Raw genomic sequence first — 22,917 nt, 5'->3', positions numbered from 1 at the left:
TTAACAGCTGAAAGAATGACAAATCAAAATTTCAGGTTTTCAACTTTTATTATAGTAAATGATTAAGAAACACTATTGACCAAACACCATTTTCTTTTTGTACACAACTTTTACTTTAAACAACAGAAAAAATTATCCCCCATTTAACTTTTAGTATGACTGAAAATCTCCTGCTCTGGTTTTCATTACATTGTCCCTTAAGTGGACTTCATCCTCCAGGAACCAGTCTAAAATTATCTCAGCTCCTTATGGCTTGTTTCCTCTTTATTTCCCACTTTGGTAACTCCTAACATCAGAACTGCCTTTCACTGTGGCAGTTACAGTGTAGGTCCCTTCCTCTAGTTCCAAGCCAGGCAAATCCTCCAGCCTTCTTTAAATCCTCACAAACACCATCTTCAGTCTGAGCATGAGCTTCCATCCACATTCTGCATGGTGAATAATAGAGTCAGCATTTTATCTGCTTAAGGTGCAGCCTGGCAGCTTCTATCTTTTGCTCTCTACCTCTCAGATACCTGCAGACCACAAGACAAAACTGTAAAATGCTGCCTGTCAATGATATTCATGGGTTTATAGGGAAGTGCATAACCTAATCACTAAAATGGCTGACTCTACACTCTTCCCAATGGCAGTAGAAAGCATGTTAGCTTTGTATCTATGTAGAAGTGCTAATTAGTTATTCTCGATCGGATTTCCTTTCACCTTAGAAATAATTGGATAGTTTACAGCATCACTTTACAACTCAAAGTACATAACACCTTTCTGGGACTTTGGGAGACTCATGGTTTATTCATGGTAAACTCGTAGACTGTAGTCATTGTTTCTAAGCGTAAATACCTTGCACCTTCCTCTCAGTAAAACAAACTGAGTCTTCCTTTGATCTCTAACAATTCAACCACAGGCTTACTGTGAGGGCAGAGTGCTGAACAGGTCACATGACCCCTCTATTCACCCTAAATTTAAAGAAACATTCCTTAAATATATTAATATTATAAACCTCACAATTGTAACAGTACTGACCACTACACACACATTGGACTCCTACTGCAGAATGGAACAGGAACTTTTACTCATAGGATGGAGCAGGAAGTTCTACTTAAGGAGGCCCCATCCCCAGTCCATTATTTGCCTTAAAGTTCCAATATTTTCAAGACACTGAGGAAACAATGGAACACTGAGGAAACTAATCTTCCTTCAGAATTCCAGCCCTTAATTATTTTTCCCTCAGCGTTGCCTTACTGTGTGACACTGAGTATGTTAGATTTGGTCTTTGGCACTCATAGACAAGAGGGAACTTCGGTCCAAAGTATACATGCTTTACAGTTATAAAACAACTACTTTTCAGGAAATATAAGACACTAAAATACAAAGGTTACATTTACAATATTCTACATAAGTCTTTGGGATACAACCTGCTTAACATCATAATCTTCCAAAGTGATCAAACTTAAGTACCCTAGCAATTGCCTGAGCATGCCTGGTTTCGCTTCAAGAAACAATCTAAAATCTATATTTTAAGTAAAGCTTATTTAGATTAATCATTACATTATTGGATCTTAGCAGCTTTTAGAACAGCAGGCCAATCAATTTCAATATTTCTTAAGCAAAGCATCCACCGAAGAGCACACCCGCACATTCCATGATAAGCAGAAACATTCAACGAATGATATCCATGTCATGTTCTCATAAACACAAACTAACCACTGGATAGAGAGAGAGAGTAGATTCATACATAGGTTCATGAAGAATGTACCAAACAGACAATGTACATGATCTTCAGACAAGACCTTTTGATGCTTCCGATAATTTATACAGTAGTTTGCAGAAAATGCTTTCTCACACTGCTTTAATTACACAAAGTATAAAATATTATTCAGTACACAAAGTAGAGTTGAAAACTTTCCACCGTACCTGGTTTTTAAAATGCCAACTATTCTGTCGGTGAGTTTTCAGTTTTGACTATTTGAACACTTTATCCTGTAACCCTACTGGCACCATTCTAGAGTTAGGCCTCAATGTCATAGCAACTTTGAATGCGGTTCAATTGTGGTGGTTTCTCCTGAGTTTATTACAGAACATGCTGCATCTGATAAATGAGCAACTGTTTAGAGACCCCTGCATCGCCTCTTTTTGAGAAGGCCTTTGCATCTTGTGAGACTCAGGTACTTAACAGGCCGGTGGTGCACCTTCCCTGGAAATCAAAGATTCCAGGGGCAGAGGTCCTCCCCATTGAGAGCTGCCAGTCAATTAGAGGAGGAGGCGGTGGCTACTGCCAGTACTATACCCGCCCGAGGCATTTTATCAAGGAGGGACTTGGGCACGGCTAAGTGATGGCGGGAAGTGTTTGCAGGGTGGGAGTCTCTAATGTAGGGGGTGAGGGCCTCCGCAGCAAAGGCAGGAGGTGGCTTTCAGCAGGCCCCCCTTCCTGATGCCAGGTCCCTGGATCAGGCACCGAGTGCCTTTGAACGATGGACACCTCCCGATGCCTGCAAGTAAACATGCCAGGATTTGCTTGCCATCCACCCCCCAACCCCCACATGGTGAGCCTCCTGCATTAATTATCCACTAAGGGCCTCAATTGGTGGTGGAGCAGGAAGGTCGTCCATGCCAAGGACTTAATCGGTGTGAAGGCAAGGGGATGGTGGTGCCCTCAACCACTACCCTTCTGCCTGATTAAATGCCCCTTGGAGAGGGGCACAAGGAAGTAAACTATCATAACTCTATTGGAAAGTAAGAAAAAAAACTTGCATATTTCACATGATGTTGCTCACACATGAGTCAGATTATATGCTTCAATAGGAGAATCTTTACACCGTTTGGCGTAATGTATATTTAATATCCCATGGCATTGCTCACAGACTCTGATTCTCATTCACTCAGGATGGGAAGTTGAAAGGAATGGATTTATAAATGTAATAGAGGCACTTGGTGCAGCCAAAATGGAGGGCCTGTTGTGATTGACATAGAATACAGTCAAGAGGGAGTGGGAGATTGTGACATGGTGGTAATATCACTGGACTAATCCAAAGGCAAATGCCCTGTGGGGACAGATTCACCTCTCAACAAAGGAGCCTGTGGAATTTAAATTCATTTAATTAATTTACAAATCTGGAATTGAAAGCTAGTCTCAGTAATGGTGACCATGAAACTATCATTGTTTGTCATTTTCGGGAAGGAAATCTGCCATCCCTACCTGGTCTGGACTATACGTGACTCCACACCCACAGTAATGTGGCTGACTCTTAACAGCCCTCAATTAGGAATGGGCAACAAACGCTGGCATTGCTAGCAATGCCCACATCCCATGAAAGAATAAATGGAAATACTGAAAAATAAAGACAAATTTTAAGGCAAATATTCCAACATATGAGGAAATATTTTGGGATATACAGGCAATCTTGTGAATGAGCATCTTATTCCAACTTGTTTTAACTTTTCACTTTTACGTTTCTTACAAACGTAATTATTACTTTGATCAGTAAATTTCCAGGTCAGTGAAAAACTGGAGATGACAGTTCAAATGTATTTGAACAATTTGGCTGCCTTCTGCTACTTTCCAGTTTGAATGTATAGCTTGCAAACAAATTGAAGAATCTGAATGCTCAACTTTCTGCTGCTTGGTATTTATTGTCTGCTCATGATACATCAACTGGAATTTGATTGGTAATTTAACAGAGAACTCTTCATTTCAAGCAGTTATTTGTTCTCCTATGGGGTGTGATGTGATGAGGTATGCTTGATGCGAGTTGTTTAATTATATGGGTAAGGATATTCAGAATAAATTGAATCCAAGCAAAGAGATGTTGAAAATTCTGTGGACATGCTGAAACCATAAATGGAACAAACAAGTTTATACTCTTATTTAAAATACTTTACAAACATTGGGGCCTTTTAAGAACAGCTTGTTTTGAAACCTGTTAGAAAGGTGAATGGAGCACAGGTAGCTCCACTTTCACTTCATTTTTCCAAGTTGTTGTGAAGCTTAATTCCTCTTTGGATGGTCGTTTCAACACACAGTACCAAAAGAATATGAAAAATCCTGTAAATATTCAAAAAATTACAGGGTCATTAATTACTCTATTTTGTGTTTGTTACACCATTTTGTATTTGTCTACACAAGCTGCCCTTTAATTGTTTAGAATTGCTGAAAATATAAGGCTGATGATGATTGAGGGAAAGATTACTTCTGGGGATTGCATAATACAAAAGGCATTCCCAGTTAATTCCATTTGATTTCAATGAACTTGGACTGGATTGCAGGGAATAGGTGCAGGTGCAATTTGAAAATCGCAATCCTAGAGGATGGCACTGGATCCAGCTGCCACTAGAATGTGACGCAATTTTCCAAGTGAGGGAGGGAACAGGGATAAAAACAAAAAACTGCGGATGCTGGAAATCCAAAACAAAAACAGAATTACCTGGAAAAACTCAGCAGGTCTGGCAGCAACGGCGGAGAAGAAAAGAGTTGACGTTTCGAGTCCTCATGACCCTTCAACAGAACTGTTCTGTTGAAGGGTCATGAGGACTCGAAACGTCAAGTCTTTTCTTCTCCGCCGATGCTGCCAGACCTGCTGAGTTTTTCGAAGGAACAGGGAACCTGCTCACCTTCAATTAACAGCCCATTAAACTCCTTGAGGAGCTGGTTAATTGGGCTGTGGAGGGTCAGAAAGGAATTCTCAAAATGGAATTGGCTGAACCCAAATAGTCCAGTGAAGGTTGGTGTACAGCTGTTGGGTTCAAAGCAGTCAGAAGTTAATGTTTTCTTTTATGCTGAAAAATTTCAGGAGCTGGGGGATCTTGTGTTGGATCCTGTGCTTTACCTTCCCTTTGGCCGTCTGACCACTTTTTTGTGTTTGGTGAGGCTGCTGGCCCTCTGAGGTGTTCTCTGCTCTCTTCTTCAAGACAATGCCAGGCCCCATTATGGATGCCATTTGCCTTCGCTGCTCATGCTTTGCAGGCAGCTCTCATTTCCTGGTTACGTTCAGCAACACTAATTGGGTGCCAAGCTCACCTCCAGTCCAATTAGGATATTTACATTCTAAAATGGCATTGTGTGAGCGATACAGATGTAACTCAGGGTTGAGACCTAGGAAGTTATCCAACTGTCCTGCTCCTGATCCTGATTTGAAAATCCAAGTTCTTTTTTTAAAAATTTGTTGGGATGTGGGCATCACTGGCTAGGCTAGCATTTATTGCCCATCTCTAATTGCCCTTGAGAAGGGCATTTACATGAAGTAAATTAACAAAATTGCACAAACATTCTTATCATTGACTATTTATTGCCACTAATTGACCACTAATATGTGCATCTAGCATTAGAGTACTAACTAACCGTGCAAGGAATTAAAGATGGAAAACAGGTAGATTTGAGTCACATACAGCGGTCCGAACGAAAAGAAAACTAAAGCCCAGGCTGTGCCCAATAAGCAGCAGAGACCAAGAACTGTCCATAGATCTTTCCAAACAGACCCTTGCTCAGTCGTGCTCCCTCTTTGCAGATGCATTAACTTGGCACAGGCAATGATTAGCATTGCTGTATTCCCAAAGCATATAACGCTGAAATAGCCACAGTTTGTAACATAATGGACCACTTTGTTTGTTATCCAGCACCTGTTCAAAAAGAAAGAAGACTTGAATTATTCAATAATGAACATTACTTTTGATTTCATACCATTGCATGCCACTGTTTCTACCTGGTGCTTGTCCATGTATTTTCCAATCACATGCGGACTGTTGGACAAATTCTTGTTCATCACATGGACACTGCAAACTGAGATATAGTGTAGCAGTGCTTTTGGACAGCTGAGGCTTCATCCCAATCCTTTCCTTGTAGGTTCAGACCAAATGTAGGTTTGTAATAGGGTCAAAATACTGTTTATTTGAGCAGGTAAACACCAATATACCACATGTCGCTTCACAGGCAATTAGTCACAACCAGTGCGATTTACTCAGTGGTGAAATAGCAGAAATTGCAGTGTGTTTCACAATCTAAAACTGAATCCTGTTAAAGCCTCAAAGAACAGGAAATAGTCACTTACTGTTCTATGCAGCTTTTCAACGAAATCATTTCTCTTTCCTGCCTTACAAAGATATTGTTCCCTTATTAGCTTACAGTTGCACGGACACCATTCACCCTTCAAAATCCTGTCATGATAATGAGTGGCAGTAGACTATCTGACAGCAGGATCCATCACTGTGAAGTCTGCTCCTGTCTTTACTGAGGTTCATACCTTCCCAGCAGTGCTCACTGGGTACCCATTAGAAGCAGGAGCACTAGAAGATTTCCTTCTAATCATTACAGTGGTCAGGCAAATTAAAGCACAGTTTGCCAACCTGGTAACACACAACAGATCTGGGATTGACCCTAAGAACTTCTGGCCCAGTTTCTCAATGGAATCTAGTGGCAGAAGAAGAAAATAAAATACCAACATTATTGCTTCTGTCATTTTTACCAAGAGTGAGGAGATGGTGGCGTATTGGTAATATCACAGGACTAGTGATTCAGGGGCCCAGACCAACGCTGTGGTGACATGGGTTCAAATCCCATCACAGAAACTGGTGGAATTTGAATTCAATTAATGAAATCTGGAATATAAAGCTAGTATCATTAATGATGACCATGGAACTATCATCAATTGTTGTAAAAACCCATCTGGTTCACTAATGTCTTTTAGGGAAGAAAATCTTCTGTTTTTATCTGGTCTGGCCTACATGTGACTCCAGACCCACAGCAGTGTGGTTGACTCTTAACTGCCCTCTGCAATGGCCTAGCAAACCACTCAGTTCTAGGGTAGTCGGGGATGGGCAAGAACTGCTAGTCTTGCCAGCGACAGCCAAATTGCAAGAAAGAATAATGAAAAACCTACATTGAAGCAGTGTTGTTCTTGTCCTGGATTTCAGTCACAAACAGGCCATAATTATCTTTGTCCGCTCCAATACAGACAAACACCACTACAGCAGGAATACCTGTCAATAGAAGAAAATGGTTTACGGTCATCAACATTTAAAGAATACAAGAATTAGGAGCAGGAGCAGATGGTATGGCTCGTTGAGCCTACTCTGCCACTCAAATACAATTATGGCTAATCTTGGGCTTCAACTCCTTTTCCTGCATGCTCCCCATATCCCTTAGTTCCCTTTGAGACCATAAATCTGTCTATCCCAGCTTCAAATGTGTTCAACAATGGAGCATCCACAACCCTCACGTAGAGAATGCCAAAGATTCACAAGCCTTTGAGTGAAGTAGTTACTCATCTCAGTCCTAAATGAATGGCCCAGTGTTTTAGACTCCCCAATCGGCAGAAACAATCTCTCAGCATTTACCGTATCAAAGCCCCTCGGAATTTTGTAGGTTTCAATAAGATCGCCTCTCATTCTTCTAAACTCTGGGGAATATGAGCCCAATTTACTTAGCCTTTCATCATAGGATAACCCCTTCATTCCAAGGACCAATTTAGTGAACCTTTGCTGCACTGCCTCCAAGTATATCCTTTCTTGAAAGCAGAGACCAAAACTGCACACACTACCCCAGATGTGGTCTCAGCAAAAACCTGTACAATTGTAGCAAGACTTCTTCATTCTCCAATCCCCTTGCAATAAAGACCAGCATATCATCTGCCTTCCTAATTACTTGCTATACCTGTGTGCTAACCCTCTGCGTTCCTTGCACAAACACATACAAGTCTCTTAGAACATCAATCCAGTATATAGCTTATTAAGAATGTTAGGGAAGGATGAGTTCATCAAGCTGAGGGTTGCCAGTGCTAGAGAATTATTTTGGATCTTTGGCATCCAATTTCAGTTCAAGAATCGCAATGTTAAATACAGAATAAAGCATCTTGACAAATTTCTAAAAAGAAAGGAACATATTTTAAACTGTGGTGGATTATAATCCTAGCCCCTTTTTGGGACAATCCTGCATCACCTCTCAGATGATTCCTCTCAGCTTTAGCTTGTGAAAGACAGATCCTAAGTCTGCTAAATAGATCTGGAAGACTGCTCTATCTCTTCACAAAGGAACAGACTTTATGGAGTATTACCATCCTCCAGATAGCCCTTTTAACAAGGTGCAGCCAGATTATAATATTCTGGATATTATGAGGACCTGGAAATCTCTCATCAGTAATGTACTTCCCCAGTAAAGAGTGTACAGTGTCAGGTTCATGAGTTTGTGATGCGGAAAACTATGTCAAACAATATAAAATTCTAAACTATACGCAAGTTTATTAAAGAACCAAACATGAAATTCACAGGTACTGACACAGTCAATTGCAACATTAGTGGTTCTAGGAAAGGATAAAAAATATAATCTTATTGCTGATAAAGAATTCAGTTTTTAACTTCAAGTATTCTTACAGTAGAATACGTAAGTAAGATATCCATCAATTATTAAAGTAATGTTTACCTTAATTCCCCAGATGAAGACTACAGAGTTATAGTCGCTTATTAGTACAGAACTTGGGGATTAATATAGATGTTAGAATACAAAGCACAAAGTTTTGTTAAAATAAATAGAAAACGTTATAGAACAGTCCAAAATTCCTGCAGAGTTGGACAGCAGCTGAAAATCATGGCCCATGTTAGAATCAATGGTGTAGATTGAATTACATTTGAAATCTTGCAGAAGGAGTTTAGAAGTTTAAGCACTAGGTTGAAAAAAAACCTCCAGTGAAGCAATCTTTGAGGAGGAAAGGGAAAAAGCTTTGAGATAGTGAGGAATTAAAAACACATTTATAAGGGGCCAAGGATATGAAGAAATTCAAATGGAAAATCAGGGAAATAAATAACGTTAAGCTTTCCAAATCGCAGGTCAGGTTTAAGTCGACCCAGCATATAAAATGACCACATTTTCCTCAGCCTGAAAATCATAGTTTTGCAGATACTCAGTGTATGAGTCTTTTCCCTTTTCAGGACAACATGTTATACTTGCATTAGTAGTCAGCCTCAATTTTTCGCCCCACGAATGCATGTTTTATTTACTGGTATCTTATAACTGAGTGTAAAGGGTCAAACAGGTGATGTGGGCTGTGTTGCAAAGATGTGCAAGAGTTTAAGGCATAGCCACTCTTTGTATTGGATGCCAATGACATTTCAAAATTGTAATCACCCACAGCCATGTCGGCGGTTCACTTTTCTACTCATCGTACAAGTTTGCCACTGTTTTTGGAGGGATTTCAAAGTTTCAAAGGTCAACTTGTACATCTACGGAAGTATATGAATACACAAAGCATTGAAAACAAATTTGGATAGCTTGAAGCATTAATATCTATGGAGAAATATGTTATTGTAGGTATAATGGAGGGTTCACTTAATAAGCTGAAAATAACATTTTCAGGAGAGATAGCAATGGGATAAAAGAGGAGAGGATAAAAGAGGGATGGATGGGGATGAAGGATGTTGCCGGTGTTAATGAAAGATTCTATTACAGAACTGATGTGGAGCAGGAGAATAGTTGAGAAATAGAAGCCACAACATACTTAGGTTCAATATAAGAACATATATGGTAAAAAGGACAAAGATAAGGGTCCTGCACTGGGAAAAGGCAAATTTGAGTTGAATGAAAAGGGATCTGGCTGAAGATAGATAGAAAGAAAAGATAGCAGAATTACTTCTCGCTCCCCTGTCAGTGCTTTCCCCACCTGGATTCAAGCAGCACTATAAACTTGATGAGATATAAAACTGAGGCCCCTTGGTTCCTGCTGAACTAATTCTAAAATATCCATAGGAGTTTTCAAAGATGAGCATACAGTTTGCCCAGTGCCTTGACTAACATTGCTCCTTTAATCAATAATGCTTCATTCAATCATTTGAATGTTTTGCACAAATTGGCGATTGTATTTGTGCCTATAACAACAGTAATCATAGCCTGAATCTTACGTTCTGAGGTCGGGCGCGCACCTGACCCGAACGCATATAAAATAGCACGAAAAGACATCAGGCGCGTGTCCCGATGTCATCGCACACACGTGCAATATTGAAGTTAGTGACAGCGTGCAGGAGTTGGACCAGCGTCCGCCAACAATTAAAGGGTCAGTTAAGGTCATTAAAAAACTTATTGACTGCGATTTTATGTTGCCTGTGCAATTTTTAGCTAATTGCACGGGCAAAATGGATGGGTGGAATTAATGTTTTAATCATTTCCTTATCCAAGGGTGGGATGAAATTGTCTGTCAGGATACAAAATAATAAGAAATATCTGGGGACCGTTTCTTTAATGAGGCATGCTTTCAGGTGCTTGATTGTGCTGCAGGGACATTTTTTGCAGCGTTTTGGTGCTTTCTTTTATTATTTAGAGGTCTGCAGTTCCCTGAAACAACTTCAGGGGGTTCAGTGGATACACTCGCCAGCACCTGTGGTGATGTCGGTGCCCGCCTTCTTCCCGTCCCCACTGGCAGTGCTGAGCCTTTCTCAGGGTGTGTTTCACACTGGCTGGCCATTAATTGGCCAGCCAGCATGAAATCGCGGTCAGGGGCCCATTTCCCGTCCGGTCCCGGGCCCACTGATCACGTGCACCCATCAAGCGCAATATTCAGGCCACGTTTCAAAGTTCATCTGTTTGTTGTAAAGTGCATTGAGGCCTCTCGAGGATGTGGAAAGATGCCAAATAAATGCTCTCGTTTCTTTCCTGCTTTACCTCCCTCTTTCATTCTCCACCTTCATCCACTGCTGTCTTTTGCGCTCCTCCTTCATTCCTTGCTTGTGATCTTTTCACACACCAGTAACTGAGAATGCAATTGGGCAGGTGAACAAGTTAGATAGCATTGTGCACCAGCAGGAGCTAAGTGGCTCGGGAAGTACTGAAGTCGGGCAGGCCAGAACAAGTGAGCAGGCGGATCAGGGAATGTGTAAGGTTAGCTCATACTGTAATTTAGCCGTCCTCTCTAAATGTTGCACTGTTTGTTACCAACAGTAGTGAAATAATAACAAATAATCCAGTAGAAGCCAATGAAACTGGTTTTAAAATTTGGATGATTTTGGGTAACAAGTATTTGTCTCACATAACACTAACTCATCTAAGGTTTGTAATCTTCTAACTGAAATCAGTCATAGCAATGGGAGATGGGTAGGCTTCATAAAAGTATTGTCTATGGGGAATACCAGTTCTTAACCATCAATTGGGCACCTCATCTCTTCACACGATTACAAAAAATATTGTATGAGGGCAGTTAATGTTCTGTATGTAAAGCACAAAATGGGGTCAATAAATCAGTCCACAAAAAGTGTAAGGAGAATAATTCTTACTCACCCCAACCAATTAAAGCCAGTTTTTGTATGTAGTGGCTTATATAAGTGTTGAACACTTTGATCAGCATCAAGTATAGCTGAAATGCTTCGATTCCCATCCAGGTAAAAGTGCACAGCAATGAATAATGTAGACAAACAGCAATGGTCTTACAGAAACCATCATTTCTCACTGTACTGAGCCATACATTGGTCAAGAAGTTTATGTTTAGAAGAAATAAGGCAGCGCAAAGGTTCATGTGGATCTTGGTGACTTGATCACTTTTAATCTTCCTTAAAACAACAACAAAACAAAGAGAAAAACATATATAAAAACAAAAAACTGCGGATGCTGGAAATCCAAAACAAAAACAGAATTACCTGGAAAAACTCAGCAGGTCTGGCAGCATCGGTGGAGAAGAAAAGAGTTGATGTTTCGAGTCCTCCTGACCCTTCAACAGAACTGAGTGAATCTAAGGAGAGGGGTGAAATATAAACTGGTTTAAGGTGGGGGGAGTGGGGGGGAGGGGGGGGGAGGGGGGGTGGGTGGTTGGGTGGGGGGAGAGAAGTGGTGAGGGGGTGGTGTGGTTGTTGGGACAAACAAGCAGTGATAGGAGCAGATAATCAAAAGATGTCACAGACAAAAGAACACAGAGGCGTTGAAGGTGGTGATATTATCTAAACGAATGTGCTAATTAAGAATGGATGGTAGGGCACTCAAGGTACAGCTCTAGTGGGGGTGGGGTGGAAAGGCTAGCAGGGGATAAAAGATTTAAAAATAATGGAAATAGGTGGGAAAAGAAAAATCTATATAAATTATTGGAAAAAACAAAAGGAAGGGGGAAGAAACAGAAAGGGGGTGGGCATGGAGGAGGGAGTTCAAGATCTAAAGTTGTTGAATTCAATATTCAGTACGGAAGGCTGTAAAGTGCCTAATTGGAAGATGAGATGCTGTTCCTTCAGTTTGCGTTGGGCTTCACTGGAACAATGCAGCAAGCCAAGGACGGACATGTGGGCAAGAGAGCAGGGTGGAGTGTTAAAATGGCAAGCGACAGGGAGGTTTGGGTCATTCTTGCAGACAGACTGCAGGTGTTCTACAAAGCAGTCACCCAGTTTACGTTTGGTCTCTCCAATGTAGAGGAGACCACATTGGGAGCAACAAATGCAGTAGACTAAGTTGTGGGAAATGCAAGTGAAATGCTGCTTCACTTGAAAGGAGTGTTTGGGTCCTTGGACGGTGAGGAGAGAGGAATTGAAGGGACAGGTGTTGCATCTTTTGAGTGGGCATGGGGAGGTGCCATAGTTGGGGATTGAGGAGTAGGGGGTGATGGAGGAGTGGACCAGGGTATCCCGGAGGGAACGATTCCTACGGAATGCCGTCGGGGGCAGTGCAGGGCAGATGTGTTTGGTGGTGGCATCATGCTGGAGTTGGCGGAAATGCCGGAGGATGATCCTTTAAATGCGGAGGCTCGTGGGGTGATAGGTGAGGACAAGGCCGACCCTATCATGTTTCTGGAAGGGAGGAGAAGGTGTGAGGGCGGATGCGCGGGAGATGGGTCGGACACGGTTGAGGGCCCTGTCAACGACCGTGGGTGGAAAACTTCAGTTAAGGAAGAAGGAGGACAAGTCAGAGGAACTGTCTTTGAAGGTAGCATCATCAGAACAGATGCGATGGAGGCGAAGGAACTGAGAGAATGGGATGGAGTCCTTACAGGAAGTGGGGTGTGAGGAGCTGTAGTCGAGGTAGCTGTGGGAGTCGGTAGGCTTGTAATGGATATTGGTGGACAGTCTATCACCAGAAATTGAGACAGAGAGGTCAAGAAAGGGAAGGGAAGTGTCAGAGATGGACCATGTGAAAATGATGGAGGGGTGGAGATTGGAAGCAAAATTAATAAATTTTTCCAGGTCCCGACGAGACCATGAAGCAGCGCCGAAGTAATCATCGATGTACCGGAGAAAGAGTTGTGGAAGGGGGTCGGAGTAGGACTGGGACAAGGAATGTTCCACATACTCCATAAAGAGACAGGCATAGCTGGGGCCCATGCGGGTACCCATAGCCACACCTTTTATTTGGAGGAAGTGAGAGGAGTTGAAGGAGAAATTATTCAGAGTGAGAACAAGTTCAGCCAGTCGGAGGAGAGTAGTGGTGAATGGGGATTGTTCGGGCCTCTGTTCGAGGAAGAAGCTAAGGGCCCTCAGACCATCCTGGTGGGGATGGAGGTGTAGACGGATTGGACGTCCATGTTGAAGAGGAAGCGATTGGGGCCAGGGAACTGGAAATTGTTGATGTGATGTAAAGTGTCAGAGGAATCATGGATGTAGGTGGGAAGGGACTGGACAAGGGGAGAGAGAAGGGAGTCAAGATAACGAGAAATTAGTTCCGTGGGGCAGGAGCAAGCTGACACAATCGGTCTACCGGGGCAGTTCTGTTTGTGGATTTTGGGTAGGAGGTAGAAGCGGGCCGTCCGAGGTTGGGCGACTATCAGGTTGGAAGCTGTGGGAGGAAGATCTCCAGAGGAGATGAGGTTAGTGACAGTCCTGGAAACAATGGTTTGATGTTCAGTGGTGAGGTCATGGTCCAGGGTGAGGTAGGAGGAAGTGTCTGTGAGTTGACGTTCAGCCTCCACGAGGTAGAGGTGAGTGCGCCAGACAACAACAGCACCACCCTTGTCAGCGGGTTTGATGACAATGTTGGGGTTGGACCTGAGAGAATGGAGTGCAGTAAGTTCTCTGCTCCTCTCACCCATTCTAATCTGTCTCTCTCTGAACTTACTGCACTCCGTTCTCTTAGGTCCAACCCCAACCTTGTCATCAAACCCGCTGACAAGGGTGGTGCTGTTGTTGTCTGGCGCACTGACCTCTACCTCGTGGAGGCTGAGCGTCAACTCGCAGACACTTCCTCCTACCTCTCCCTGGACCATGACCTCACCACTGACCATCAAACCATTGTTTCCAGGACTGTCACTGACCTCATCTCCTCTGGAGATCTTCCTCCCACAGCTTCCAACCTGATAGTCGCCCAACCTCGGACGGCCCGCTTCTACCTCCTACCCAAAATCCACAAACAGGACTGTCCCAGTAGACCGATTGTGTCAGCTTGCTCCTGCCCCTTGGAACTAATTTCTCGTTATCTTGACTCCCTTCTCTCTCCCCTTGTCCAGTCCCTTCCCACCTATATCCGTGATTCCTCTGACACTTTACGTCACATCAACAATTTCCAGTTCCCTGGCCCCAACCGCCTCCTCTTCACCATGGACGTCCAATCCCTCTACACCTCCATCCCCCACCAGGATGGTCTGAGGGCCCTTAGCTTCTTCCTCGAACAGAGGCCCGAACAATCCCCATCCACCACTACTCTCCTCCGTCTGGCTGAACTTGTTCTCACGCTGAACAATTTCTCCTTCAACTCCTCTCACTTCCTCCAAAGAAAAGGTGTGGCTATGGGTACCCGCATGGGCCCCAGCTATGCCTGCCTCTTTATGGGGTATGTGGAACATTCCTTGTTCCAGTCCTATTCCGGCCCCCTTCCACAACTCTTTCTCTGGTACATCAATGATTACTGCGGTGCTGTTTCATGCTCTCGTCGGGACTTGGAAAAATTTATTAATTTTGCTTCCAATCTCCACCCCTCCATCATTTTCACATGGTCCATCTCTGACACTTCCCTTCCGTTCCTTGACCTCTCTGTCTCAATCTCTGGTGATAGACTGTCCACCAATATCCATTACAAGCCTACCGACTCCCACAGCTACCTCGACTACAGCTCCTCACACCCCGCTTCCTGTAAGGACTCCATTCCATTCTCTCAGTTCCTTTGCCTCCATCGCATCTGTTCAGATGATGCTACCTTCAAAAACAGTTCCTCTGACATGTCCTCCTTCTTCCTTAACCGAGGTTTTCCACCCACGGTCGTTGACAGGGCCCTTAACGGTGTCCGACCCATCTCCCGCGCATCCGCCCTCACGCCTTCTCCTCCCTCCCAGGAACATGATAGGGTCCCCCTTGTCCTCACTTATCACCCCACCAGCCTCCGCATTCAAAGGATCATCCTCCGCCATTTCTGCCAACTCCAGCATGATGCCACCACCAAACACATCTTCCCTGCACTGCCCCCGACGGCATTCCGTAGGGATCATTCCCTCCAGGACACCCTGGTCCACTCCTCCATCACCCCCTACTCCTCAATCTCCACATATGGCACCTCCCCATGCCCACGCAAAAGATGCAACACCTGCCCCTTCACTTCCTCTCTCCTCACCATCCAAGGGCCCAAATACTCCTTTCAAGTGAAGCAGCATTTCACTTGCATTTCCCCCAACTTAGTCTACTGCATTCGTTGCTCCCAATGCGGTCTCCTCTACATTGGAGAGACCAAACGTAAACTGGGTGACCGCTTTGCAGAACATCTGTGGTCTGTCCGCAAGAATGACCCAAACCTCCCTGTCGCTTGCCATTTTAACACTCCACCCTGCTCTCTTGCCCACATGTCTGTCCTTGGCTTGCTGCATTGTTCCAGTGAAGCCCAACGCAAACTGGAGGAACAGCACCTCATCTTCTGACTAGGCACTTTACAGCCTTCCGTACTGAATATTGAATTCAACAACTTTAGATCTTGAACTCCCTCCTCCATCCCCACCCCCTTTCTGTTTCTTCCCCCTTCTTTTTGTTTTTTCCAATAATTTATATAGATTTTTCTTTTCCCACCTATTTCCATTATTTTTAAATCTTTTATCCCCTGCTAGCCTATCCACCCCACCCCCAATGGAGCTGTACCTTGAGTGCCCTACCATCCATTCTTAATTAGCACATTCGTTTAGATAATATCACCACCTTCAACGCCTCTGTGTTCTTTTGTCTGTGACATCTTTTGATTATCTGCTCCTATCACTGCTTGTTTGTCCCAACAACCACACCACCCCCCTGTCTCCCCCCACCCACCTTAAACCAGTTTATATTTCATCCCTCTCCTTAGATTCACTCAGTTCTGTTGAAGGGTCATGAGGACTCGAAACGTCAACTCTTTTCTTCTCCACCAATGATGCCAGACCTGCTGAGTTTTTCCAGGTAATTCTGTTTTTGTTTTAAAACAAAGAGAATGTTTTACCAACTTTAGGGTAGTTACGTAGTTATACTTCAGGCACCTTTTTGATAATGGCACAATATATGTGGGCAAGCAGGCAGTTCACTTTTACCACCCTGCTCACATTACTCTAATCAGCTCTATCCATGTATAAAGACCTTTGCTTCAATGTCCAGCCATGACAATTATGGAAGATCAATGGAATTCTTGAAGAATTAGTGTGATCGGTTTAAAAAAAGATGTGATTGGGGAAATTCCTACAAAAGTTCCAGGAAAATGTTTGAAAACATCCAAGGGGAGCCAAAAGTTTGCTTTTATTGAACATTGGAACCCAACAGTGTGCAAGCAGATATGCTGGCATCTCCTCGGCTGATTTTTAATGTAACTGGTATAGGTAGGGATGATAAATGGGTGAAGGCACAATTCACTACATTGCTATCGATTCATGTACATCCTGATTTCCTGCAGGTGCAGACAGTTCCGTAAGATACACCCACCATGTCTGGGTGAGCTATTGCAAGCAAATGGGAATGATGCATGTGTCAGGATTGTAAGTGGTGAGAGTTTGTGCACAGTGAGATTGTCCTGGATTGTATTCTCAAACCTACAGTGAAAGTTTCTGATTTGAGACACGCCAGGTCAGAGTCTGTGAGTTGGGGTGTAGCTAGAAACACTCCGAGTCATTAGGGAGAGGGGTGGAATTTCTTGACAGTTTTCTCCAAAGTTGTCACATCTCAAAGGAAAACAGAGGTGCAGAAAAAGGAGAGTATGACTCAGTCAACAGGATAAAGTGGAACCAAGGGGAAAATGGGAGAGAGGTCCTACAGACACCGGTCCATCCAACTGCTACCTGTGAGGATAAGGATGAAGTCTGTGCCCTGGCAATATGGAGCAGGAGGCAGTCCAAGGGATTTTGGGGGAGGGGAGTAGAATAGAAAGGCTGTCATCCTAAAGAATTCAGTAATTAGGGAATGGATAGTGTCCTCTGCAGTCACAACCAGGAACCAGAAGGGCATGTTGCCTGCCTTTGGATAGCTCGGAACAACTGGGAAAGAACTTGGAAAGGGAGAGGGAGGATCCCATAGTTGCAATGCATCTCGGGACAATAGGGATCCTGGAAAGGGACTATCAGAAGTTAGGGAAAAATAATTCAAATAGACCACGAGGGCAGTGATTCTGTGATTCCTACTTGAGCCACATGCTAATTGGCATAGAGTTAGGCAGATCAGAATTGTGGAAGGACAGGTAAGGGAAGGAGCTTAATCTAGTATTAGTATGAACCAAAATGATAGAAGTGTAGGGGAACATCTAGGCAACAGAGATCAGAAATTAATAAAACCAAAGTAATAAATTAGACAAAAAGTTGTTTTTAAGAGTGTGGGAATGGAGCTAGAGAAAGTAAGTTCGAACATTTGTTGACAAACATAGAATTAGAACAGCAGTGGGAAACATTAAAAATGCTGATCATTAGAGTTCAAGAGAAAATGTCGCGAAAAACAGAAGAACAAACTATCCAGTTAAGTCACAACATGGATGAATAAAGAAATAAGGACAAAATTGAAGCTAAAGAAAATGGCATACTCTAAGTACATTGAGAACAAAGGCAAGGGTGACATAAGGAAAAAGGAAAAGATTAGGAAAGAATTCAATAAAATTTAGGAAGACAAAGATAAACCATAAAATTAACTTACCAAGGAAATTGAAAATAGATAGTAAGGTATCCTACACACACACACATATATATATATATATATATATAGGAAAAGAAAAACCAGCATTGAGATAGGGTGACTAAGTGATGCATAAGATAAAGTCGCGGGGTGGAATTGTCCAAGATTTGCATTAAATGCGGTACTAGGTGTGGAAAAACCCCCGCTGGCAGAAATGACAGATTTTCTCACCATATTGTTCCCTTCCCGGCAAGTTCTGCCTCATTGATAATGCATTCATGGGAAACAAACCAGATCGCAGGCGGGTGGGCTTGGATTTGCCCTCCATGCTGTGACCTCGGTGTCTCCTTGCTCTGGGTGCCATATTTAAAGTGCACCAGAGCGTAATGTGCTTCATGGCTACAAACCAGGATGGCTCCACGTGATGGATGGCCCCAAAAGCAAAGAAGGCAACTGTCTCCAAATTTAGTGACACCTCTCAGGGGTGCCTGCTGGACGGAGTGGAAGGCCGCTGTGATGTCCTCTAAATTCGCTCTGGTCGCAGGAGGTCCACCAGAGTTACCAATCTGGCCTGGGAGGTGATGGCAGTGGTGGTCAGTGCCACTGGAGCATGGAGGAGGTCAGCTATTCCGTGCAGGAAGAGGATGAATGCTCTCATCCATTTCGCCAGGTAAGTCAACCATCTCATCACTCTCAACTCTCACACTCTCAAACCCATCACACATCCACAGGGATCTCACACTTCAAAGGATAATACCACTAACTCTCACACAACCGCACATCTCCATCAGGCTCATATCCTCTGGAGCTCACATCCTCATTCCTGCCCATGTCCCACTCACCACACAAACACTCCATGCAGTGACATGTGTCCTGCTCACACCCTCTCCATCTTTGTGCAGGAGAACCTGGGTCACATCAGCAGGGCCAGCCCCAGACTTGGGCTGGAGTGGCCCACATTAGGCCCCTCATGCACCTTGAGGAATGTGCCATCGTGCCAGCTGGCGAGAACATGGACCGTGCCTGTGGCGACAGGGAGGTTGGCAACGAACACCCACATGAAGATCCTGCACCACATCATCCCTCTCAACATAACTGTGAGCACTCTCTCCTGCCTTTGATTCTGCTGCCATGCACTAATTATCCTTACTTTGGTTCACAGGGAGCTCTGCCAAGCGATGGACACCCTCAGCCAGCCAGTCCCTCAACTCTATCCACGTCCTCTCCTCCAGCCAAGAGGATGCCTCCTCCATTGAAGGGCTGGAAACAAGCAGCCTGGAAGACCCACTACAACACTTACCCACACCCTATACCAGCGCAGAGACACACAACTCCGTGGGACCTAGAGCAGACTTGGTTTCACAACCTGGTGGTCCCTGCATGGACAAATATCTGCAACTGCAGGAGGCAGGTTCGTGTGAGCTCCCTGGCACACGGAGGACTGCTGGGGATCAGGCACCTGTGAGGTCCGAGTCAAATAACGAGCCTCTGGACTCGGCCTTCCAACTCATCCCACGTAGTCAGCATAAGGCGGGGGAACATCACTCAGAGATGTTGGAAGCCTTCAACAGATTGGCACGCGAGTCAGAGGAGTCAGCCTGCTCTCTGATGGGGTGATGCCCGCAAGTGCATATATGGTGGTCTCCATGGGGATGATGGCGGACGCCATGTAGACCCTGGTCCAGCAGAACACAAAGTTGCACGCAGACCTGCACTTCCATCGCGATAGCCATGGGTGAGTTCTTACAGTGGGAACGCGAGAGGGAAATGGGGCACCTCGATGCCCCTCCAGGTGTCCCTTCCCCTCAAGGAGTCAGGCCGGGGCCCTCGGGCAACTAGGGAGGAGGAGCAGCAGCAGGACACCCCTGGGTCATCCACTCAGGAATCTCAGAGGTTGTCCTCTCTCTCTGAGTCCACTTTGCCTCTGACCCCCTCAACCTCATCCTCTGTTATTGCTGAGGCTGAACCACAGGAGGACAGCCAAAGCAAGCTGGGGCCCTCAAGGTCTCTGCTCTCCAGAGGACACATGCTGAAGTCATCAGAGGCAACAGAGCCAACCATTGCATACGCTTTCTCCACCCCTGCTGCGGATGTCAGGGCAGCACCTAGAAGAAGTGGTTAGCCTGGAAAAGTTCAGAAATTCTGATCACAAGTAGTTGCATGGGTCAACACACTTTGTTGCTTTATAATCTGAAAATATTTTTACTTTCACTGAATAAAGTGTAATATTGTCTTTCAGCTTCACTGACAGGCTTTTCAAGTCCTCTCACTACATCCCCCCTACCACTATGAGTTCAGCTGCATGCAGCTGGCCCACGAATGATTCTACAGGGCGAAGTGTGTATTGGCAGGGCCTTTTAGAGCCTTTTGCAAGCATTATCTCATGCACACAGATCCTTCATCCATCATTCTCATCACTCTGTCCGGAGCATTTTTAATGCTGCCCACTGGGATTCTCTTTCAGTTGTCCATCTAAGCTGACCTGCTTCTCCACCCACCCACTGATTTCACTCTCATGCAGAACCTGTGCTCATCCAACACGAGACTCCGCTCATTCTCAATTTTGACAACCATGGCTGTGGTCAAATATCTGTCAGCTTCCCCGTTATTTCCCCTCCCTCAGTCACCTATGCCCTTCCTCCATCACTGTTCACTCTCGTGGTATCACCTTCCACCTCCCCACCACCATCTACCAACCAGAACCCTTGTCAATTCAGATGTCCAGGTGAATGTGCAGGTTCCCTACCTTCCTAAGAATCCCACCCCCATCCACATTGACCTCCCCGACCTGCTCCTTTCCACCCCCAGGGTCTGTCTCTGTCTCCCCACTGCCCACACTTGCCGTCCCTTCTACCGTTACCGACTCACCCTAATCCTCCCACCGTGCTGGATCCCGCTGTGCCCTCTCACATTCACCATTCCCTCCTACCACACCCACCCTCATTTTGATCCCAGGAGGCAACCAATGACTACACAAGCACCTCTCTTGCACATTCACCTGGACTGCCCCCCTCCCCCTTACGCCTTCCTCTACACTTAAATCCCTCCTCTCCCTGGACATCTTCTCCTGCCACTGCCCACTGCCCACCCCCCACCGCCCACCAAACTCCTTCTGCTGCCCGGACACTTTCTCCCCTTCTCCCTCCCAACTTACACTTACCTCCCCACTTGCAGCATTCTCTGCCGTTACACCATCCTTCCCTCAGACACATTCCTTCCCCCTCCCAACCTCACTACCCCCCCCCTCCACACCCAATACCTTCGTTCCCCCCCTCCCAACTTCATCCCCCGACACCTTTGCTTCCCCCTCCCCCTGGGAAAACTCCTCTCCCTCTCACACCTATACCTTCCTACCCCCCACCCTCCAGATGCATCTTCCTACCCACTCACAGCTAGACCTTCCTCTCCCCGCCTTTCACTGATCATCTGTGGCAGGCTGAGGCCAAGATCGTGATGTTCCAAAGTAGACCCGAAGCACCAACAGAGACCTCCCACCTTCCGAGAACTGCTCCATGGCAGAGCCTTGTCCATGAGGATCCTTCCAGCATGCAAAACACGTGTTCTCCAGGGTCTGGTAGCTTTTAGGGCTCCAGCATTATCTTCTTGGATGTCCGTGATCTGAGCAAGGCCCTAAAAGTGAGTCCTGACTTCTGCATGTCTTCCTTGACCAGACGTGTTCTGGGTCATCTAGTTTTCCCATCAGCGTAATGGCAAATCGGGCGTGGGGGATGATTCAGGTCGGGCCTTACTTTGTATCTCATTACCGGAATGCAAATCGCGTTCATGCCGGCTTCCATTGGATTGGCGTTCTGCCATGCCGGGCACCATTGGATGATCCAGCTGTGATTTCATGCCGGCATGAAACCAATTTATGCCCCTCACACTGAATTGGCCCCCCACCGCCAGCCATGATGCTCACCACCAAGGGACCAGATGATTTCTCCCACAGAAGTAGGAAAGCTAATGGAATCTTTATCCAAAGTGCAATAGAAAAACATCTAGAAACTAAAAGTATAATAAAGAATAGTCAGCATGGGTTTGAAAAGGGACAGCAATGCTTAATCAACCTTATTGCATGCTTTGAAGAAAACAGAAAGGGTAGATAAGGATAACATAGTAAATGTGACATATGTAGATTTTCCAAAAAGTCTTTGATAAGATGCAGCATAGTTGACTCATGATTAACGTCAGAACGTGTGGAGACAGGTGGCAAGTTGCAGAATGGATAACAAGCGCTTTACAAAACAGAGGGTAGAGGTTAAAGATAGAAATACTCTGCAGGTCAGGAAACATCTGAGAAAAAAAGCTAATGTTTAAGGTCACTGACTTTTCACCAGAACATGAAAAAGTTAGAGCGGTAACAGGTTTTAAGTGAGTACAAAGGCAAAGGTGTGGCTGGGCTGGGGGAGAACTAAAATGAAGGCCTGTTATAGGGAAGAAGGCAGAAGAGATAACAAAAGGGCTGATGGTCCAAGGTAAAGGGAGATGGTAATGGGACTAATAAAGAAACAAAAGATGGAACCAGAGGTGGTACAAGTGGGAAAAATGGAATCATCAACAGCTGCTATCCAAAAACAAATAAAAGGGGTAAAGTTTATGATTTGAAATTTTGAATTCAATGTTAAATACAGAAAGCTGTAAAATACCTAATTGAAAGCTGAGTTGCTGTTTCTCAAGCTTACATTGAACTCCATTGTAGGAAGGATAGAGAGGTTAGAATGAGAATGGGAGTGGGGTGGGAAATTAAAATGACAAATGACTGAAAAATTCCGAGGGGGGGGACCCACTTTCCATGGTTAACTGGAAAGTAGCAAATATAACCTCTCTATTCAAGAAGGGAGGGAGGCAGGAAACAGGAATCTATAGGTCAGTTAGCTTGATATCTCTTGTGGGGAATGGTTAGAGTTGATCATTATGGAGGTTATAGCTGGGTACTTAGAGAAACTCAAG

At 44.6% G+C, this 22,917-nt stretch overlaps 1 protein-coding gene across 1 annotated transcript in view; it reads right to left on the bottom strand.

Moving 5' to 3' along the window:
- Positions 1-3,914: 3,914 nt before the first annotated feature.
- The window catches only part of LOC121280038 (adhesion G-protein coupled receptor G2-like), a 31,918-nt gene continuing 12,915 nt past the window's right edge, over positions 3,915-22,917 (bottom strand). Inside the window, exons 7-10 of the mRNA XM_041191668.1 lie at positions 11,243-11,511; positions 6,864-6,963; positions 5,330-5,607; positions 3,915-4,036 (exon numbers count right to left, since the gene is read on the bottom strand). Of these exons, the coding sequence (XP_041047602.1) occupies positions 3,915-4,036; positions 5,330-5,607; positions 6,864-6,963; positions 11,243-11,511 (769 nt within the window). The remainder of the gene's footprint in view (positions 4,037-5,329; positions 5,608-6,863; positions 6,964-11,242; positions 11,512-22,917) is intronic.

The sequence above is a fragment of the Carcharodon carcharias genome, chromosome 7, assembly GCF_017639515.1.
Source record: "Carcharodon carcharias isolate sCarCar2 chromosome 7, sCarCar2.pri, whole genome shotgun sequence".
In the NCBI taxonomy this organism is placed as follows: domain Eukaryota; kingdom Metazoa; phylum Chordata; class Chondrichthyes; order Lamniformes; family Lamnidae; genus Carcharodon; species Carcharodon carcharias.
This window is presented reverse-complemented; position numbering and strand designations above follow the sequence as displayed.